Source organism: Callionymus lyra, chromosome 19 (assembly GCF_982586985.1).
Source record: "Callionymus lyra chromosome 19, fCalLyr1.hap1.1, whole genome shotgun sequence".
Lineage (NCBI taxonomy): Eukaryota > Metazoa > Chordata > Actinopteri > Syngnathiformes > Callionymidae > Callionymus > Callionymus lyra.
In genome coordinates, this window is record NC_141836.1 from 2,872,452 (window position 1) to 2,896,397 (window position 23,946).

General features: G+C 42.1%; 1 protein-coding gene across 1 annotated transcript in view; it reads right to left on the reverse strand.

Moving 5' to 3' along the window:
- Positions 1 to 23,946, reverse strand: part of mtcl2 (microtubule crosslinking factor 2) — a 44,306-nt gene that overhangs the window by 17,772 nt on the left and 2,588 nt on the right. Inside the window, exons 2-4 of the mRNA XM_087780970.1 lie at positions 22,392 to 22,493; positions 22,176 to 22,298; positions 15,980 to 16,129 (exon numbers count right to left, since the gene is read on the reverse strand). Of these exons, the coding sequence (XP_087637096.1) occupies positions 15,980 to 16,129; positions 22,176 to 22,298; positions 22,392 to 22,493 (375 nt within the window). The remainder of the gene's footprint in view (positions 1 to 15,979; positions 16,130 to 22,175; positions 22,299 to 22,391; positions 22,494 to 23,946) is intronic.

Below are 23,946 nucleotides of genomic sequence, written 5' to 3' on the forward strand. Positions count from 1 at the left end.
ACGGCCTCTGCGTGGGTCACGTGACCAAGCGTGAAAGTGAGAATCCGCTCCTTGAGCGGTTTTTCGGGAGTGAAATCGATCAGCGACTGCGACGCTACGGAGGCCACAGTGTGACTGGAAACCTTCAGACACTGTAAAGAAAACTGAATCAATACTGTTCCTGTTACAGTACGTGCAGCATGTTCTTACAAATGAGGCGTCAGCATTTCTGAGTCAGTGCAGTGAAACGGAATCGTTTCGTTTGCAATCACTGTGTGGATTTAATCCTGCAGCTCCTCCAAACAACGGAGCGTCAACGAGGAAACATCGCAGACGCCGATGTAATGAGTCGAGGATCAATAATGACTCGTCAGAATATTTATGTCGAAGAAGAAGTTTTCAACTTTTTTTCAAGGATCAATACTTGTTTATTTTCAGGTGAAATGTCAATTATTTACCTTCCTGGGTTTTAACTATAAAGTTTTCCATTCTTTATATTTTGAGAAACAAACTTGTAAGGTCTCAGTAAAACTATTGAACAGATGATTCAATAAAAAGCTAAATCTTTAAATACCATTTAATTATAAATATGACCTTGTTTTACATTTGTAGCTGGAACAAAATATAATATTATCAAATGCCATTTTCACCTTTATTGATTTAGATGTATTTTCAATTTTGTAAGATGTAAGTAAGTAATGGAGATTTGTTAAGATCTTTCGAGACCAGGGTCACAAAGCGCTTGAACAATTAAAAACGATATACTTTAAAAGGTCAAGACAAACACAGGAGTCTCAGAGAATCAAGGAAAAGCTCAAATAAAAGTGTCTTGAGATGTTTCTTGGAGGAGTCAGTAGATCATCAAACACAGATGTTTCTTGAAGGAGTCAGTAGATCATCAAACACAGATGTTTCTTGAAGGAGTCAGTAGATCATCAAACACAGATGTTTCTTGAAGGAGTCAGTAGATCATCAAACACAGAGATGTTTCTTGAAGGAGTCAGTAGATCATCAAACACAGATGTTTCTTGAAGGAGTCAGTAGATCATCAAACACAGATGTTTCTTGAAGGAGTCAGTAGATCATCAAACACAGATGTTTCTTGAAGGAGTCAGTAGATCATCAAACACAGATGTTTCTTGAAGGAGTCAGTAGATCATCAAACACAGATGTTTCTTGAAGGAGTCAGTAGATCATCAAACACAGATGTTTCTTGAAGGAGTCAGTAGATCATCAAACACAGATGTTTCTTGAAGGAGTCAGTAGATCATCAAACACAGATGTTTCTTGAAGGAGTCAGTAGATCATCAAACACAGATGTTTCTTGAAGGAGTCAGTAGATCATCAAACACAGATGTTTCTTGAAGGAGTCAGTAGATCATCAAACACAGATGTTTCTTGAAGGAGTCAGTAGATCATCAAAGACAGATGTTTCTTGAAGGAGTCAGTAGATCATCAAACACAGATGTTTCTTGAAGGAGTCAGTAGATCATCAAACACAGAGATGGTTCCAAAGCTTAGGAGCAACAGTCTGGAAGGATTTCTCTCCTCTGGTCCGGAAGTTCAGGAACCATCAGTAGATTCTGATCCACAGACCTCAGAGCCAGAGCTGGGGTGTAAGCGTTTAGGTTTCCCATTACTTTTCTTTCTTCTCTCCTCCTAATTTGTTTCGTTTATGATGAAGGTGAAACACAGCAGGTGATCCAAAGTAAATAATCAACAGTGTCGACACGACTCAGCCGCAGCACAGATTTTAATATGTTCTCAAGGGAAACACAAAGGATGCAATAATTCTGCTTATTAAATTCCTTTTCTCACTTCTAGGTTCCTCACAGCATCTTTCCGACGACTGAACGTGCCGAAGCTTTTCCTCGGAAATGGATTTGGGCTTCATGTGTCGCCGCTAATCAATTCTCTGCATGCAAGCTTTAATGGACACTTTCTGCTGTGCGACATAAATCATTGAGGTTCTTAATCGATGTTCTGGGAAGTCGTGCAAATACATCTTTAACAGACACGTTTAATCGCAGGTACTGTATTATAAATAAGCTTTTTAATCGACAATAATAACCTTTATTCACCTCACAATTCACAACACAAAAATGAAAGATAATAAAGTTCAAGTGTTATTAAGTATGTTTTTGAGTGATGCGTTTCTTTACATTTATATTTTACAAAAAAAAAAACTGTTTATGTTTAAAAGAAACAAGTTAGTGATTTATTATCAAGTAAAATCACATTAATTTATTTAAATATTTCTATAGCTAATTTTTTTAAATTAGTTTCAGTCTTGTTCTCGTTTTATTATTTGATTGAATAAATGGTGCAGCCTGAAGGTTTCTCTCCCGGCTTCACTTTCCTTGAAGAGTCTAGAGCAGCGACAAACTCAAACTCAACCACACAAGGGACCAAAACCTTTTAGAAAGCCAAATAAAAATGTAGAATAACCAAAACAGGAAGTAAAAGTCTGATTATAACATTTTATTTTCATGCTTTTAGGCTCAATTTACCTAAAATAAATCCATTCGTTTGTCCTCCTTCACCAAACAAATGCCTTTTCTTTAACATCCATATCGTTGTTCATCATCTCTGTCCCTTATCTTATCTTAAAACGCCATCTTTCCACAAACATGAGTCTAAGTCTAAGTGTGAGAAACTACACCTCGGTTTTAAGATACTTTTATTCTCCAACAACATCCATTTCGGAGGAAGTGAAAGGTTTTCATCCGTGAAAAGACGGATCAGAAACAGCGACAGGATCCAGGAAAAGTCCCTCCTTCGTCACGTACGACACACAGACTGGCAGAAGTTAAACACACACTTTCAGCTCTCGCTTCCACCATCATGAGCGCAGACACCGGTGTCAAAACTGATCCGCCTCCTTCGCCCGTGTTTACTTTGGCTGACACACAAATGATTACGCCGGAGTCGAATAATAGCCGTGGAGAAGAGAGACGAGGAACAAAGGGCTCGGGGTTTATCGAGCCGAGGAGGCGACTTCTTTGTTTTCCTGCTCACTTCGGTGAACGACAGCCTGAGAGTTGAATCTGTCTCGGCGTGTGCGTCTGCAGGCAGTGTGTCAGTGGGTGACCTCTGTCGTATCAACACGACTGAACTACAAAACCATCCCTTCATACCGACGTGCATTATTCACGAGCGAGTGTGTGTGTGTACAGTTAATACATGTGTGTGTTTTTGGCCCCGACCCGAGGATGTGAGGGAGACCCGTTTGTGTGTTTCCGGTCCGGCTCGAGGCGGAACTCTGGGTAAAGAATGCCGAGAGGAAGAAGCAACCATTTTATGTTTCCGCTGCAGGTCCTGCTGCCGGCGAGTCTTCAGCGACGCACAACAACAACGCAATAACAACAACAACAACAACCTGGCGCTTGACAATAAATAAAAGTCCAGATTCTACACGTTCAACATCAGCTCGAGCAGGAAGTCTCGGTCAAACGATGCGGAAACTCACCATCCCCCGCACCCGCGGCTAAATGACTCGACGATCGCACGGCAATATGTCGCCATGGCGACCGCATGTATCGTCGGTTGCCATGGCGCCCAGGAACCATGAGTGCAAATTACAGAACGAAGTGAGAATGTAGGGGGAAAAAAAATGTAATTAAAAAAAAAAAAGAAGGTGGATGTCATGGATAGTCGGCCTCGTCAGGATCGCGGCTCTAACGAGGGCAGATATGTTGTCGGCTCGGCTTCCACACATGTCACACACACTCACACACACATGTCACACACACTCACACACACATGTGAGAGGAAGCAGCTTGTTATATTTTGACTCGTGCTCGCGAGTGTCAAGTCGAGCGTGTCGACTGGAAGGACCAGTAATTGCATCACTCAGAGAAGTGTGTGCGGTTGTGTTTAACTGGATGTTTGTGTGTTTTATGAGGTGAATCCTTGAATGTGTTGAAGAAAAATCCTGCATCTGTCGAGACCAAGACTTTAAGGATGAGTGACGTTTCTCTGAATCCTGGTTTTCCTCGGCCTCGCTTGTCATCGCCGACGGTGACGGATCATCAGAGGCGACGCTGATCGGATCCCTGACCTCGCGTCCAGGGGGGGCGGGGGGGTCTCGGCTTGTCATCTCTCAGATGTCACTTTATTATCGTCGCCCCACGACCCGACCAAAAACATCTTCTAAACGACTCACCGCCGAAGGATCATATCATTAAAAATCTCTAAGAAAATAAACATTTCTACCACATTATCGCTCATTTTAATTACAAAACCAATCCTAGGAAAAGCGGATTCCAGCCACTTATGGATCTTCCGTGGTTTCTTACGAGCCTCTGGTTCCTCAACACGTTGGTAATGGAGCCCTGAAGGATGATCTTAATGTGCTCTCAACGAAGCGGCTTATTGACACGCCGCCTCGCCCGAGGTTTTACGACAGACGGCGTCTCTGCTCTCGGATAAATTAGTGTAATGAACGACGGATTGATTCGTCGCATTCATCATGTTGGTCTTCGAGGATCACTTCCCTGCAGGAAACCAAACATGGAAAGCGAGGATTGGGAAACGAACCCGTGAGCAAGTGTGGCTTTGATTGTGTTGATGAGGAACAAGAAGAACCACGAGGTTTCTTCACGGATTCAAGTTTAGATATAAACTGTTGTTCGACGACTGATTTAATTTTGACTTGGAGTTTATTATTAGTTCCGAGAGAATTTCTTGATGATTAAATGTTTTCTCCACAACTTTCATGATTAGAACAATTCTTGAAAATAAATATATATACACGATTCATTCATCGTCTACCGCTTTATCCCGGGGTCGCGGGGAGACTGGAGTCTATCCCAGTATCATAGGGCGAGAGGCAGGGGACACCCTGGACAGGACGCCAGTCTGTCTCAGGACACACAAAGACACACAACCATTCACACACACACTCATACTTAGACAATTTCCCCAAAGTTCTCAATCAACCTCTGTATGTTTTTGGACTGTGGGAGGAAACCGGAGTTCCCGGAGTAAACACACATAACACGGGGAGAACATAAGAACTCCACACAGAAAGGTTGTCTCGGCCTGGAATCGAACCAGCAACCTTCTTGCTGTGAGGCGACCAGAAGCCGATGATATATGTAATACACAAGTATACACAACAATACTAGTTTACAACATTCTGTCCTTAACTCCTGTGTTGTTCTCGGTGTTGTCTTGATCTTTGAAGTATGTACTGTTTTGAGTATTGTTTTGATTGTTAAAGCGCTTTGTGACCCTGGTCTCGAAAAGCGCTCTATAAATAAATATTACTTACTTACTTACTTACTTGTTAATGATGTGTTTTTCATAAAGTTTTTCCATCAAAACGACTTTTTTGTTCAAGCCTCCGTTCTTCTGGCACCGGCTCACAACAGTGTTTAACTCCAGCGCGCGTTCTTCAAATACTGTACGACGCCGAGGTGAAGTATATTGTAAGACGTCCAAATTTAGGAAGCGTCTGGAGTCCGTGATGAAAGTAGGCCAGAAGATATAAGAAGGAAGTGAGGTCGGCAGGTTTTTAAACAGAAAGGTTCAGAAATACGACACCAAAGGTACTTTGATGGTGAAGAAAGGAACATCATGTGTTCACCAGAATCCTCTTCGTCGACCACGTGACGACTTATTCACGAGCGACACTTTATCTTCTGCAACCCAAGACTTCTGCTCGTAACACTCTGTCTTCGCCCACCTTTGTTGGTTCCGTCCTGCAGCCACGACTCTGGTGTCACACGTGCAGGAAGAACAGGTTCTGCATGTAAATCCCTGTGGATACACTCGCTTCAGCCGTCCTTCACTGTATCGTAACAACCAGCATTTCTTTTATCTCGTCACTCAAGGTCAGTGCTGTGGTTTTATCACTGCTCTCAAGATATGATGAACGATCATGAACAACAACAACAACAACACAACGCTGCTGTGATGCTACATTCATGAGAAAAGACTGAAGGTCCGAGTCTTTGACGTAACTTGATGATGAGTTCCATCAGAACCTGCATGAACAAGACCGAGGTTTTGTTTTTGACCAACCTTTACGTTTACATCCCATCCAGGGACATGGAAGAAGATTATAGATATTTTTTAAAAGATTAACTGATGTGAAAACTCTCCAGACTCACAAACATGTTTCAAATGTTGAATCTTTTCCCCAAGATACAGTAAGTTCCTCATCATGACCATGTTTTACTCTTATTACTTTAAAAAGTTGCTCTGAAATCTGGGCGAACAAGAGGTTACAAGAGTCCATTATGATGTAATAATGGCTTCACTCCTCCTCCAGCTGTAATCACGCTTTGTTTATACAACGAGTTCCTTGGAGGTGGAGACTTCCGGGATTGACAACGCGCAGTGACAAACCTCCACGCTTCACCAATGACAGCAGAGTGGGTGTGGTTATGGTCAACAAGATTTCATCTCCAGAAAAACAAAAGTGTTTTCAGTGGGCAGAGCTTAAGATCATTTTCTAATGTCAATATTTCAATGAAAAGAGAGTTTTGTACAAACACACACTGATGATACAATAGAGTCACACATCACAACAACACACACACACTGATGATACAATAGAGTCACACATCACAACAACACACACACACTGATGATACAATAGAGTCACACATCACAACAACACACACTGATGATACAATAGAGTCACACATCACAACAACACACACACTGATGATACAATAGTCACAACAACACACACACACTGATGATACAATAGAGTCACACATCACAACAACACACTCACACTGATGATACAATAGAGTCACACATCACAACAACACACTCACACTGATGATACAATAGAGTCACACATCACAACAACACACACACACTGATGATACAATAGAGTCACACATCACAACAACACACTCACACTGATGATACAATAGAGTCACACATCACAACAACACACACACACTGATGATACAATAGAGTCACACATCACAACAACACACACACTGATGATACAATAGAGTCACACATCACAACAACACACACACTGATGATACAATAGAGTCACACATCACAACAACACACACACTGATGATACAATTGAGTCACACATCACAACAACACACACACTGATGATACAATAGAGTCACACATCACAACAACACACACACTGATGATACAATAGAGTCACACACCACAACAACACACACACTGATGATACAATAGAGTCACACATCACAACAACACACACACTGATGATACAATAGAGTCACACATCACAACAACACACACACTGATGATACAATAGAGTCACACATCACAACAACAACACACACACTGATGATACAATAGAGTCACACATCACAACAACACACTCACACTGATGATACAATAGAGTCACACACCACAACAACACACACACTGATGATACAATAGAGTCACACATCACAACAACACACACACACTGATGATACAATAGAGTCACACATCACAACAACACACACACACTGATGATACAATAGAGTCACACATCACAACAACACACACAACAAGACTTACATTTTATAATTATGATTGATTAAAACCTGTTGGTATCATCGGCTCCTCATTTAGACAAATGAAAATAATTAAAAAGATGTTTTGACGTGTTTCCCGTGTTAAAAAATAATTACCTCCCCATTCGAGACCAACAACCCTGGACTACGATCAATCAGCGTCTGAACAGCTCCTGTGCTGCCCTGGGACATCACACCGCAGGCGTAACCATGGCAACGGACACCAGACCCCCAGTGTAGCCATGGCAACCGCGAACGCAGCCAGACCAGCATCAGCGGGAGCTGCTGCTATTTTCCACGTCTACACTTCCAGCGCCGGAGCCGGCAGCACAGTGATGATGTCACCGAGTGAAAGGAAGGGAAGAATGGAAGACGAGGAAGAGAGAAAGAAAGACAAACCGACTACAAGCAATGAGATAAAAAAAAAGGTTGTTTTCGTTTGTGTTTAATGTTTGGTTTGTGTGTGTAACGCGATGATTGGTTTGTAATTCAACAAACAAGCCGGCGCTAGACTCTGAATTTGCATGAGTAAAAAGTCCTTTATTGATTTATTAGGCGAGGACGACTCGTCCATTCATCTCACACTAGAATCACATCAGCTCAGACCGACATGAAGAACAGGATGCAGTGTAAAGCAAGGTGTGTGTGGATCGTCTCGACTCCAGACACACGACACCAGGTTAGATAATCCGCTCTGAAGTCGCTCTTAATGGCTTTAAATCTTTTAATGGCTCACGGAGAACGAGCCGCTGTGCGTCACTTCACCAGTGTTCTGCTGGTTCTCACCAAAGTAGCTGAAATAATAACTAACATTTTCAACTCCCAGCACTTTGGAAACTGAAACAATCACAATTATTTCTGACATTTTTACGAGTCGTTCCACAAGAACCTCTTCACACCGGCGCTCCGGACGTAACCGCCTTCAGCGCGAGTCGAGCCGATAATCGACGCTTTTATTCCGACGACACTTTGCTAAATGTGAGTCGGGGTCAGCGGCGCCGTCTCTCCTGTGAGGTCCGAGGGAAAGAGTTCGTGAAAAAACCCTTGAAGTGACTTCAGAAGGCGCTGTGTTCGAAAGTAAAGTCATGTTTCATCCAACTACTCTGTTAGATTAAAAAATATTATACACTATATGTATACGCCATACTTAAATTAATGCTAAAAGATAATCAAAATATAAAGTATAAATTACTCGCTTCATCTAAGAGCTTAAACGTTTGAATACACGTTCACAATCAACATTTCACTCAGACTGACACACTGTCTCAAGACAAGCTTGGAACAGAATTAGAGACATGACACCGGTTATTTAAACGTCTGTTTGTCTGCCCTTTAACACTTTGGGTCGTGGATCAAAAGAACGAAGCAGCTTCGTTCTATGATGACAGTCATCCTCTGAACACTGTCATCAGTGAGCAGAGAAGCAGAATGAGTGCACGAATGCTCCTACCCAGGTGCAACACTAATAGACTCAGGGACTCATTCATTCCTCGGGCTATTAAATTGTACAATTCTGAGTTCGGGGGCAGGAGTGGAGTGAAAGTATCTGGATGTTCTGTTCTATGTTAGTCTTTGTATCCTTTGTCTTTGTTGTTTTTCTTTGACCTATGTTCTTTGTCTTTATCTTTAGACTCAGATAGTGTCATCTTGTTCTTTTTCTCTTTATGTTCTTCTTCTTATTTTATTTTTATTTATTATTTTGTATTGTTTATGGAAAATTGCTGGCTGTTGGAAAAAACAATTTCCCGAAGGAGACCTCCTGAGGGATCAATAAAGTTTTACATTACCTTACCTTACCTTTACATCCGTGAGGGGGGGGGGGGCTAGGAGACAGAAACCCCCACCCAAGAACATTTGAATGATTAGAAAAGGAAACAAATTAGGAAGGAATCTCCACAGGGGATCGTGGCACAGGAAGCTTGAAGGAACCAATAGGGTGATAGGGGGAGGACCTCTCGGCCCAGAAATTTGCCTTAAATATAGCGATGTTTCTACAGTTCGAGACCGTTTCTCCCGGGGGTTTTGAATTGTAAAGTCGCCGGCAGAAAGCGCGTCCGATCGATCGTAAAGCTTCTATTTGGTTTGACTTGAAGCGGCAAATAAACGACCCGTGAAACTCTGCATTGACCATTTATCTCCACAAAGACCCGGAAGTGACGGCGTGTTGGAGCGACCGGAACGGACTCCTGCTATGTCCGTTTTAACTCTTTATTCCATGGGTCAATAAAAGCCTCGATGTGGCAGAAAGATGGGAAAAAAAGGAGGCAGATGGAGTGAATCATTGTTATCTGGAGTGTTTTGTTGGTGATGTGTTATTGTTTACGACGCCGTAAACGAACGTTGCAGACGAACAACCCTCTTCTCTCCCCAAACTAGATTTTAATCCTCAAACACGATGTGCCTCAGGAATGTCTCATGTTTTTACAAGCGACGCTCGACGACTCCGGGGAAAGTCGAGCGTCTGTTTCTGTCTGAGGAGTAAATACTGGAGTAAATGTTTATCTCCGTCGTACTCGGGGCGACCAGAGTTTTGGAGAAGGATCGGGTCACGTTAGCCCGTCACAAGGACCCGCAACCAGAGAGGAGGAACATCTTCGCCATCTGCTCGTCGTCCAGCGCGGCAGGACTTCCCGAAGCAGAACCAGGTGGAAATCAAAGTGTGCTCGTCCGAGTGTGAAAGTGAGTGCACGGCTCGTGCACGGCTCGTGCACATAAAGGACGTGAAGGATGTGTCCTGGAGCCACATGGGTATCGTGAGGGTCAGTCCTTCAACACAAGTGAGTGGTAAAAATAGACGTCGAGGTATAGAGTCGAGGTCTCCCTGGTGAAGCACCCACTGACCCAGAAGTGCCTCCAGCAAGAGTCGTCTCTCTTTTCTTGTATCCTCCTCCATCGTTCCCCCCATCACGCTCTTTCTATCAGCATAACTTTAGATTTCTCTTCATTATGTAAATCTCTTCTTCAGCGATATCACGTAATCTCTCCTTTCTTCTTGATCGTCGTCTAATCTTCAGATACGACTTCCATCGTCACTCCAGAGATCTTTTCATCTCATGTTCATCACTTCTGCACATCTTTTCATCTCATGTTCATCACTTCTGCACATCTTTTCATCTCATGTTCATCACTTCTGCACATCTTTTCATCTCATGTTCATCACTTCTGCACATCTTTTCATCTCATGTTCATCACTTCCTCTAATCATCACCTTAAGCAAAGTACAAACAAACTTTAATAACCTTCTAGATTTCAAGAGGAACATCAGACATTTTCTTGGGCAGAACAATCTTCCAAATGACACCCAAATAAACCTCAGACATTTTCTCTCCAGGGAGTTTATACTGTGTTAAATAAATAAAAAACGTTCCGTCATTAATAATGTGTGCGTCTTTATCGACTCCCAATTTTGAGCAAATAGTATTTTTTTTGTTCACCATCGTAAACTACAAATAAACATTTTTGTTTTGTTAGATCATAAATGTATAAAAGTATTATTTTTTAACTACAACAAATCTTTTTAAATTTCAATCCAATTATTTGAAATTATATAAATAATATAAAGATACGCGAGTATTTTATGTGAATATACGAGAGTGGATATTTTGGTAGGTTATGAGTGTGAAAATGGCAAAAGCATGTCGTTTAATTTACATTATTATTAAATACATTATTTAAATTTAAATGTTACTGTGGGAAAAATACAAACAAAAACTGTTAATTAAATTTGAATGAAAAAAACATTAAATACCAAATACTGTATATACAAATACTTTTGTATTGTGAGTCTCTGTACGGCAGTAAAATCATTTTTGCGAATTTCTTTTCAACACTCGTCGCCGTCTCGGTGGACCAGGTGGATCAGGTGGAGATCCTGAGAAGAAGAATCATGAGTTCTTCCAAAGATCTTCAGTCTAATCCATCACTCTGACCCAGTTTGAAGCTAAGTTTACACACAAGCTACTTTGATGCTCCGACCCATTTAATCCTCAAACACGAGCGGGAAAAAGAAACACGTCTTCCAACCACGTCCTCGAGTCGACAAATGAACGAGGAGTTTGTGACCGAGTCGTGTGCGGCGAGAGAAACTGGGTCGAAGGAGACGTCGTTAGCGAACGAGCCGTCAGAGTCGCCTCCGGCACGATTCTGCTATCGTCGACCTTCGACCCCTGAAGATGCTGCAACAGATTGCACGTCGAGATGAAAGATTCTCCAGACACTATTTTCAAGATGGTCCTGCTGGTTGTTCCAAACACCCGAGAACGCTGTGATTATGTCACAGAACAATAGGAGGCACTTCCTGAACGTCGACGGCATCAAGGAGAATAAATAAACAATACTTAATCATAGTTTGTGACATTATAAAAGCGTATAAAAATAACTACGTAAACTGATCCCGACGCGACCGATGGTTGACAGCGGTGGTGTGTGAGGGCGGGCGTGTCACATGGCACGAGTCAAGAATGTTTTCAAGTGCATGCAGCTGATGTTTCGTTTGACTTCAAGGTCTCAGATAGACACAACAATGTCATGGAGCTTCATTGTCTGGTTCGGTTTCGAGTGAGAGCAGCAGACACCAGTTGAATCAGTGTCTATAGTGTGAGCAGCAACAGTAAAGATGATATTTACGTTTTCCTAAAAGGTCAGAAGGGAAAAGTAAGTAAGTAATAATATTTATTTATATAGTGCTTTTCCAGACCAGGGTCACAAAGCGCTTAAACAATCAAAACTCAATAAAGGATATATTTTAAAGGTCAAGATAAAACTGATAACACAACAGGAGTTCCAAAAAATCAAGGAAAAGCCTGAACAAATAAAAAACGTCTTAAGATGTTTCTTAAAGGAGTCAGTAGATCATCAAGCGCAAAGAGAGAGAAGATCGTTCCAAAGCTTAGGAGCAACAGTCTGAAAAGATTTCTCTCCTCTGGTCCTGAGCCGTGTTCAGGAACCATCAGTAGATTCTGATCCACAGACCTCAGAGCCCAAGCTGGGGTGTAAGTCTGGATCAGATCACTGATGGAAGGTCTGACCATGAATGGATCTGAAAGTAAGAACCAGAATTTTAAAGTTGATCCTGAAAGAAACTGGAAGCCAGTGAAGAGTTTGAAGGATTGAAGAAATTTGAGTTATTCTACTAGAGCGGCTCAGAATTCTGGCTGCAGAGTTTAGTATGAACTGCAGGCGAGACAGATCCTTCTTGTTAAGACATGAAAACAAACTGTTGCAATAGTCCAGACGAGAAGAAACAAACGCATGGATTACAAGCTCCAGATCAAGTTGTGACAACATTTTCATAAATTTAGAGATTTTTCTCAGTTGAAACAGTTTCTGGTCAGTTTTCTTCAGTGTCGAACAAGAGACATGTCTTTATCAAATACAACACCCAGGTTTCTCAGGCTCAGTTTGACAGACTGACCTAAGTCACCCAAGTACTGACTCAACCCTGGAATCTTATCATCAGGAGCAAAAGGTCTATCGCCACCTGATTTTAAATTAAAGAGAGGTTACTCCAAGACACGTACAGATGACATTGAGAATCCTTTCCTTCCACTTTAATCCCAAGAGAATCTTGAGATGTATAAGGTCTCTGTAACCATCAGCTCGTCCTCCACATATATAAGGAGCCAGAAAGTCAAGTGCGTCGTTGATAAAACAATCAGATGAAGAGACGTATAGAGGAGCGGCACATAAAGAGATCACCTTCTATATGCATCTGAGCCGAACAGACACATTGACCTTATCATTCTCAACACACCGATCCTAAATCACGGAACACACACTCACACACACACCGGCAGCTACACCCTGAGTATGACCTTCAGAGGAGTCATGGGATTGAGACACATACTGAGAGAGACCGCCCGACTGAGACCATGTGTTGGATTATAAAAGTATATTACAAGGTTGTATTCTTTCATGCATGTTCTAGTAAATCATCAAGATCCTCTCTCCCACTGTTACTGCATAGTGCTGCTCTCGTCTTTTCTCCGCTCTGCTCACCTTCTATCCTTTTTTTTTCACTGTGGAATCATCGCTGTCCTTTGTTCTCCTTTTGCATAATATCTTCCCTGCTGTTCTCCTCACGCATGCCACTCTCTCAGGCCGACCAACCATACATTTCCTCCCCATCGCTGCAGAGCCTTGGCTGGAAACATCAACGACTTACATTATAGATCATAAAAAAAAAGATTCTCAACACCGTAAAAAAAAATTGAAGTTAAAAAATAATCTAAATGTAGCATCGCCGTCCAAGTCAGAGAACATGCTGTTCCCTCCAGATACTAGTGTGTCAGATGAACTACGGGACGATACATCTTCACACTGTGCATTAAAGTGAATCATCACTTTATTACACTGACTTATGTTCAGGAGAGTCACCTGTCCTTGTGCCGCACAACCCTCTTCTCGAGTCACCGCGGCGACACCAGTCAATGAATGGAACTAAGATAAATAAAAAGTATGGTTTATATTTTATGTTAAAATGTAGAGGCTGAAGGATGAAGAGAACATTGGATTAATGCCTTAAACAGGTTTGATTCCTCCATGGGGTTTCTTAAACCATCTCATTCCAAGGACAGCTTAACTGGAATGAGAAAAACCCATCTTTGGCTCAGCAACTGGAACCGCCCCTCCATCATATTTGACCTTGCCCCGTTTTGAGGTCAAACAGCTGGATTGGATCGATGGCTCCGAAGAGATAAGGGGGGCAGAGGAGACAAAGATGGAGACGCTAAAGGACGGATTTAACTGGTGGGTGGAGACGGAGAGCAAAAAAGTGAGAAAAAAATGGACACAAAGGATATGTTGCTGCTGGATAAGAGAATATTTGCTGCTTCAGCAGTCGTCAGGTCTGAGAGGCAGCAGCAGGAGGTGGAACAGGGAGATGGATCAGACATAAAAAGATTAATCCCCGGGAAAATGATTTATGAGGTGATTTTCAGATGGTGATGTTTAGCCCGTGTTAGAACGTGTGTCACTTATAACCATCACCCTTTACTTAATGATCCGTCATTACAAACTGAGTCACGGGTGAGTAATGTGTTCAGAACCTGGGTCGAATCTTCAAGTCTAAACAGTGCCGTTCACTCCTTGAGTCAACAAACCACAAAAGCATGATGATGCACGAACTGGATTAATATCCTCAACATGCTGATGCATCGTCGTGTCTTTTTATTCAAACCATTTGTACAGTGTTGAGGATTCAGGGTTGGATTTATATCCAGAGTGATGAGTCAAATACAAAAATCTGCTTCACGAATAAAATCATCTACAATCCACGTCACAAGTCAGTCTTGTTTTTATTCTGCTGCATCCTGTTTATATTTGTAGAACTCATAGGTTGTCATGTGTTTAAATGATTATGTTCTTCCACCTTATCTCTACTACACAAGTTGACACATGACTCGTTTTCTTTTTTTTCTCGATCCCCCACACTTGAAATCAAAGGTGTGAGATAGAGAAGGGTGTGACAATCCAGGGTGGAGAGCGCACACGAACGCAACCTTCTGAATCATAACAGCCACGACAAGAATCTTTCTCTCCCGGGACGGGAGGAGTCGACTCGACGGACGCAGCTGGAGAAGTTATCAGAAATATCAAATCATCTGCTCGGCTGGCTCGCGGTATGTGACGTGACGTCAACAAGGTTTAAACTGATAGAAACTCAAGGAGCATCCAAACTCCAAGTTCATGATGGTATTCATGATAAGATGTACAGTATGTAGTAATACTTGCTTGCATTGGACCTGGTCAAGTGGAATGAAATGTTGATTTCAATCCGGTAGAAAACGAAATTCTGGTGAAGCCGAAATGGTGTTTTTCTGCCACGTTTTGCCTCGTGCGGTGTTTAACATTTCAGCTGGGATACAAATTATAGAGCATCTTCTCCAATTCCACTGAGTCAGATACGTTTATAGTCGTGGCGAGCGGTGGGAACATTTAAAAGGGTGTGTTGTCCGACTTCAACCGTGACGACAAAAGCAACTGGACTTGATGAAAGTGTTTAAGCTCAAGACCTTATTAAGCGAGTCTAAGTCACTAACCAGCACCGTTTAAAACCTCGTTCGATGACGGCAAAACAGTCCGGTGTTATGAAAGCCTGACCACTGAACGACTTCCAGTCTGTGAGGGAAAACAATGGAGCCGGAGGGAGAAGTCCATCTGTTGACAGCAACCAGCCACGACCCACATCGGGGCACCTGGTCCGGAGCCAAGGCTTTGACCTTTAGCTCATCAAACACTGACAAAGTAGACGAAAGGCAGGAGTCCTTTCAGTCCTTTCACTTCGCCGAGCAGGCTTTGAAACAGCATCCCTGCCCTGCACCACAAACCTGTTCTCGCCGAGTGAGCAAGGAAAGTAAACACAGCTTTCCCGAAAAACAAAGAGCTCCAAACTTCAAGACGAATACAAACATATTTCCATGCACTCAAGAAAAGGAAAGTGACCTTCAACCTGATCTCTCAAAGTTTATGCAACAGATTCAGGATCCTACCTTATCGAGCTCCTGCTGCAGGACCTGCTTGGTGACCTCCATGTCCTGCAGTCGGACCCTCAGCTCCTCGTTCTCCTGCTCCAGACGTGTCCTTTTCTTCTCGCCGCTCTCCAGCTGACTGTGGAGACGAATGGAAACGTCTTTCGCGACCTGGAACAGAAGCGAGAGCAGTTTAACATCACTTCAGGTCCGAGGTTTGCTGCCGAGAGGCGAGGGCGTCCCAGGGGTGGAGGGCCAGGTGATGAACGCAAGGAAGCTTCAGAGCGAGTGTTTCCATTTTCCTCCTCTTACTCATCAATAATTCAGCATCTGTGCATTTGTGCGTATCCTTCAGTTGAACCTGCAAATGTCCTCGGGGGGGAAAATGTAAACGCTTCTATTTTTTCACCCCTAAATCACATAAAGGTCAAACATTTAAAATAGTTTTTATCAACGACGATTAAAGCTTCGCATCACGGACCATTAAATGACTTGAAATAAAACATCATTACGATGAGAAGAGAGGTTTGAGGAGGAAAAGTTCATTAATGTTGCTCATAAATCACCCGATTTGATGCGAATATATCTGAGAATATCAAACACAGATGAGATCAGTGAGTTTTTTACTGACGTTTTATTCTCGGCAGCATCGTTTGTGACAGTGTGTGATAATGTTTGTGAAGAGGAGCTCGTGTGCAGCTGGGCGCCACAATGCACCACTGTCCCGACACCAACGGAGCTCCTCCACCCACGCTCCACTTCATGCCTTAGTGTGTGTTGTGTTGTGTGTTTTTCTCCGGCATTCTGACCTTTCAATGGTTCCACGTCTCTATATAAGTGTCTCAACACTTCCACCATTGCACGTCTGCAACAATGTGCCAATTAACAGTCGACAAAATATCCTTTAGTCCACCCATCATCCCTATTTTCCTTGAAATAACAACGATTTAATCGCATTTTTCTTCAACTTATTTACATTTCCTCTGTTGTTCTGATTGACTTCGACCACCAGCTGCACTTCTCTGTTTGATCAAAGCAAACGTGAAGGAATTTCAAACAACACACAAGCTTTTGTTTCAGCCACAGCAACACGGCTATAGGATGACATTAGTATTCATGTCAGGGTGCTGTGAAGATTGGGGAAAGCAACACAACACACCCGCAAACAGTTCTACCTACGAGCGACAGTTACTCATCGGAACAATCCGTCCGACTGTTTGATTGTTTAGAACAACCAGCGTCTTGTTTCCTCAGCACTGAAGATCCCTGTGATAAAGTCGTTGGAGAGGAGGAAAAAAAAAAGCGACCGTTGGATCAGCCAGTGCTCAGCATGTAGATGTCCTCATGGGGGCTTGTTAGCACTTGGTAATGAGGAACTTGGACGGAATATCCAGCCTTTTGTTCACGATCAAAAAGCTATGGCTCAATAAATCCAACATTAACTACTACGCTGGTCAGATACTAGTTCAAAATCCATAGCGGTGGAAATTATGAGGTTCGTATTTTTCTCCTTTCATGGTATAAACAGCGTCGAGGATAAATAACCTCATGGTAATGAGCGCTGTCGTGTAATAAATGTCTACGAGCGCAGAGAGAAAAGTGCAGAGTCAGCCTGTGAATGTGCTGCTGTAAAGCACAGTCTTGAAGTGCATCAAAAGATTTCCACACACACCGGTAACACATCTTTGTGATGACAATCTCACAGACTCACATTAGACTCGGTTCACAATTTAAAATAAAGATGAAATTGTGACTTTGGTTCAGATATATGACAGTTTCTGCCTGAACATTTAGAGGAGGTTACATCACGACTAGTCTTGAGCTCGTCTATATATATATATATATATAAAGCCATTAGGTGAGTGAGAGAGTGAGTGAGAGTGAGAGTCATGGCAGTCGTTTCACTAGCGACTGCAATCGAGCTATCTTTGGAACCAGAGAGAAGGAGCGAGAGAGGGAGACGACGTGAATTCTCTCTCCATCCTTGGAATCTCACGCCTATGATCTATCATCTCATCCATCTAGTCACCTCAGATTTATGACCCGGGGTGACGGAGCGAAGCCTCTTAATATTATTGGATGCAACGTTCAAATCCCTGTGTTCAAAGCCCCAGAAGAGTCTGAAGCTCAGGTGCATTTGTTCAGGTGGTATTTTTGGGCAAAGCATGAATATTTTACTCTTTCACATGCTTTATCCCAGAGTCACCCACACGACTCCATCCATGCACCAACTGTCAGAACCGAAGGGATGCAGATCTAAACCTAACGTAGAGCTATAGTTGCTCAACATACAGATGCGAGATAAAAGGCGAGGCTCGGAGCTCTGATCCAAAGACAGCAGGATTCTGTGCCGTTGTCTTTTTGAACATTATCCGCTTTTATCTAATCCTGTTCCCAAGCTAGTCAGTTAGAATTAATATTTCGTTATATAACGTATGACCAAGTAAAACACTGAGAGACTGACCAGCGGGATTAGTGGACGTGTAATACAGCTGCATTTTCACATCAGATTATGACCTCATAGGATTGAAGGACTGAGGGAAAGAAATCATTTTTTAATGCAATAAAGTGGGTGGAAGAGAAATGCATGTTGTGCTATAACACTGTCATTGTTAACAACTTTTAATTGAACTCCAGTCTCTCTCTGTAGGTTCTACTCTGCTTCCATGTTTAATGCCGGGGTAATACACACACACACACACTCACACACACACTGGGCTTGGTGTTGCATTGTTATATTCTAAACACTATACATGGAATACAAGAACTAGCTTTTTGCAAATTGACCTTGGCCAAGGCTCAAAGTCACTTCTTGTCACACAACAGGACATGGATTTTCTCTGCTTTTTTTTTTTAAGTTAGATTTATAAAATTGTATAAAACAACATTACAATCCAAAATACATCTTTCCGTTATTACAAGACCTTATATCCTCAACGCAATAACAGCAGAAGCAATTTATACAAAGAGAAAAAACACTCTGGGGAGCAAACATCTGATTTTATCTCAAGAGTCTGACATCATGAGAACACAAATGGTTATTTCCTGTGTGTGTGTGTGTGTGTGTGTGTGTGTGTGTGTGTGTGTGTGTGTGTGTGTGTGTGTGTGTATTCACTATACATCTGTCTAGAGGTTGTGTGTCCAGATGTGGTAAGATTGTGGGAATGAGATCAGTGTGTGAGTGGGACAGGAAATGAAGTCAGAAATACTTGCGGTCACTCTTGAAAACTGTTTCTTACGAGCTTATTACCCCAAGAAAGTGCTACAGAGAGAGGGTGGTCATGTGACGGTCACCTGACACGTGTATCCACCTGCGTCTCTTCTACTGAGTCATCCAAGCACGGCCTGGAAGCATCAAACTGGGTTAAGCCAATTACTTTGGTAAAGCCGCTCATGTCTGAGCAGTGCTGGAAATACTAGTCCGGTTTCTCCTCTGACTCGCTTTAAAACACACTCAAGATGCGTTTGTATCCGTAGATGATTCACCGAGTTATTTTATCATCTGCATGGAAAAGGAAAGACTTCATCTGCCGCATCTGAACTGAGTCAAACTGAAGAATGTCTGAGGGCGTGGAGTCAACACGCTCCATACTTGCTTGCAAGAGTGACCCTGACGTTGCATCATTATATAATGTAGTATTTTGTGTATCTTGGCTACAGTAGTGGACCAGCCTGGATCAGATGAAAGTATTCTCTTGTTGAGACGTTTTTATCTGCGCCCGTTCAGGACACAACAAAAAACAAACACTCACTAATGGAACCACGCGGTTTATGAATGTTTAATACTTTTGCATTCCAGCACAGAAATTTGCCTCTTGCCCTTGAAAGTCGTCGTTCAACCATAATTCAAACTGAATTATTTTCAAAGTAATCCTCGTCTTTTTAAAGTTACAGGCAGAAATGTATGAAGGACCATAAATGACATGTACACATAAACGCAGCACAACTAAATACATTACACACTGGACTGTGATATTATCTAATTCACATCTGTATCAGCTCATAAATTATGAGCAATAACATGGACAGGTCCATCTTCTAAGGATTATCCAAAGTTAGCCGTGAAGCAAAGATAAACGTGTGATGCTCTCAAGGCAGTGGTAGTTGATCCAAGGCTGTAACCAATCACTGCCTTAGACTGATTTTCGACCCGCCCACTTAATTTACATATGGAAATGTAAAAATGACAAAATGTCAAAATGTATTAATACCTAAATAAATAAAAGACAAAATGTATAAAATTATAAATATATGTCAAGATATATAAATGACACAATGTGTATTTATACTTAAAATAGCTCCATTCTTTGACAAAAATTAAATCAGAAGTCATTTATTTATTTTGACATTTTGACATATTGATATTTATCCAAACATTTATTTATACATTTATTTTAGATAAGTCATTTATCGTCATTCATAGAAATGTATGTTGATATGCCGGCAGTGTCTACGTCTACACAAGGTGCTTGAGTTTTACACCGAGTGTTTCCTGTAGCATGTTAGCTAATGCTAAAAACAAGCTTATAATATGGACGAGCAGTATGGAGGTATTTGGATGTTTTTAACTGAGTCTTTTGGGAGAAGGATTAAGTAAAGTGCTGTTCGTAAGACACAGATGACAATCCAGACACACATTTTCATTTTAGGAGTCATGTGAAAAAAAACATTAATGATTTAGAGAATGCCTATATTAAAGCGTTATTATTTATAAAGGATACTCAGTTTGAGAAATTGCTCATTTGTTATTTTTCCAGATACATTTGGGGATATTTTTCTAATGATAATGGGAGCAGAATAAAGAGAGACTTCAGGAGCTTGTAAAGCAGCTTAAAAAAGAACAGACGGCAGTAACCTGAGATGACTTTGTTGCTCGTGGCAAGAGGACACAAGAGTGTTGAGAAAGAAACCAGGGAATCCGGAATTTAGGTGCTAGTGTGAGTGGAGCCACAGACTGTACCTTATTTATGGGGTTTAACGCCCTTCGTTACCATGACAACTTGATCATCCTAATAGCATAAATGGCTCACTAATGAATCCCTATTAACATGTTGTTTCTGTCTTCTCGTCTGTTGCCTCGTATTGGCCAGTTCAAACTTTCAAACTGTGGCCATCCCCCTTTTTTTTTTTTCATTCCAACAACAGCCCAAACAGGAAGTCAGCAATCACCCCTCCTCCCCCTCTTTCCATCACAACTCCCTTTTCCTTCCTCCTTCAATAATGGCTCAGATACTGAGCAGCTGACAGAGAAAGTGGGCGGGGCCTCCAGGGAATGACATCACGGTCGCACACAGTTGCTCGGGGTATAAAGACCTCATTGTGGCCGGCGTCACATGGACGTGCAGGAGGAACGATTGACGGCGAATCCTTGCATCTAAACATGTAGCACCTGAGAGAAGTGATTCTCCTGAGGGTCAGTTGTGAGTGACTTTTCGCTCAGACCGTGAAACAATGACGTTTAACTGGAACATTGGAACTAATCAGAAAGAATGGTGACGTTATCTCCCGTGACTTAATTCAACGGAAGAATGTAGGTCACAAGGGGAGTCTGGGAAAACATAACAACGGATCCTCATGGATACGAAGTATATCTGACGGAAATATATTGTGAATTGTGGGGTATTCTTTTAAAATGTTCATGCCATTTGTATAAAATAAATAAAATGTCTTTGTTTTTTAATACAAAATGACAAAAAAAACATCTTCATTATCCCAGATGTACTCTGGTTCTTATTTATCATAAGAAAATGTCCTTAATTTAATTAGAAACTACGTTTTTTTAATCTATTTGGAGAATTAAAGACATTTTTATTCGATTGCTTTTTTCGAAGAAAAAACAAGATAGTTTTCTAAATCTTTAATGTGTAACGGGTGGTCCAGTTAACTTAAGACACACTGTCCAACTAAGAAAAACAGCAAATAAGTGAAGTTGTGTTGGGTGGAATCTTGTGACCCCGGCTCCTGCCAAATTTGAGTAATGAAATCAACCGTCTGTCACTTGAAGAGTCCTTGAAATAGTTCAGTGTGTGCGAGCGTCATTGAGGCTAAACTTGCCGTTTAAATCGTGATTTTTGTGTTGGGAATGATACTTTTTTTTAGTAATGATTGATGCAATAATTACAATTTTGATGGGAGAAATTGTCCATTTCACACATTCTTACTGGTTTCATTGACCGACCCATGTGGCCAACATATTTTAAATATATTAGGTTTGTACCTTGACGTCCTGCTCCAAAGTCTGGATGAGTTCCCCGTCCACCTGTCCCGTCTGGGCCACCCGGAGGGAGCGTCGCTCGGCCTTCCGTAGGCGGTACTGAAGGATTCGACAGGTCTTGTTCGCCTGCGGAGCAAACATCACGTCGTTTTAGTTCAAAAACAACATTATAAAATGATAGTTTTAGGTGTTATTGTCAAATTGTCTTTAAGTGTGTACCTGCTCCAGCTGCTGTCGAATGTCCTGCAGCTGATAGACGTCCTCCTCCATGTACATGTCCCTCATCTCCAGCATCTCGGACCTCAGCTCCTCCATCTCGTCCTAGAAATGGAAGATAATCAGCAGCTGTTAAGCATCTGTCTCGACCACGAAGAGAGTTCACAAGTCTGAGCCATAAAAGAAGGCGATTGAAGAGAGAGCGTTGGAATATGATACATTATTGATTCATCAAATCTGCCAAAGGGGCCAAAGGTCACTGTTAAAATATTGAATTAGCTTCTAACGGACACTCTGGGGAAAAGGCATTTGTGCGGCGGCATTAAGATATAAATGAGATTCCTCCACTGTTGCAGTCAAAATATGTTTTTTTTCCTCACCTTCCCAGGCTAAATAAATCTCCTCCATGACCTGTAATCTTGTGAGACAGGAGGAGCAGCTGGAGTAGTAGTAGTGCCGTCACGGTTTGTTACAGCGGCGAATGTGGGTCAAACGGAATTCTGCAGCAACAACAAACTCTCCAGAACCAGCCGCTCTCGAGATGCCAAGGAAGCGAATCTCACCATTTATGTTAAGTCCATTTACCATCGTGTAGATGTTTAGCGTTCGACTCGAGCAGGAGCTCCGACACTTCAGCGAGGGCAGCAGGAATGGTGACATGAGGGAGGAAGGAAACTCCAAAACAAGCGGGGGTTGATATGCAAACAGCCGACAGCGAGACCGTGCTGAAGCAGAAACAAACCGATGTGCTCCACTGACCCGGTTTTCATGGCTAACTAGAGAGGAGAAGATGTTCCCGGTCATGTGGGAGTACAGCAGACAGTCGGGAGAGCAGATGAACCGATCTGGTGTTGGGTTAGACAGCAGGTCTGCTCGGTGTTAGGACCTAAGCTGAAGAAACATCTGCTCGGTTCCTGAGCGAGCAGGTTCTCTGCGACCGGTGCTGCTAAAGAACACGAACAGAGTCGTTTATATGTAGAATTAGTGGAACTTTAATTTGGCTCACTATTGTTTAATATTTGGTGTCGACGCGGCGGAACGAGGAAGTCGCCGACGTGCGGTTTTGATCTCATGATTGCTACCCAGTTGTTCCTCACAGCTGCGACAACACGCCGCAGACACGCTCATTACAGTGCGGAGAGACTCCCATGAGGCCTTGGGGTGGTCCGATGAGGAAGCTCTGTTACATGACTGTCCTACATCCAGACGACGGCAGACGAGCCACGACAGCATGAGACGAATCACGTGAACGACTGGAACAAGCTTCGACTTGAACCCGAAATAACAATTATTCACAAACGACTGTCCTTAAACTTAAGAATACATTTGTTCAACAATAACCTGTGCTTAATAACGACGAATCTACAGACTTATATTTGATATTCAAACATTTTTACGTCCCTTTTTCTGCTTATAGTAGTATATTTTGGTAATACTTTTGAATTTTACTTGAAAACAATTCAACCTTGAGGGTCAGTGAAGTGCGTCTAATGTGTGACACGATTGTTTCGCCACATAAAAGGCAGCAACAAACGAGGTGGTCATCAAGATCTGACCC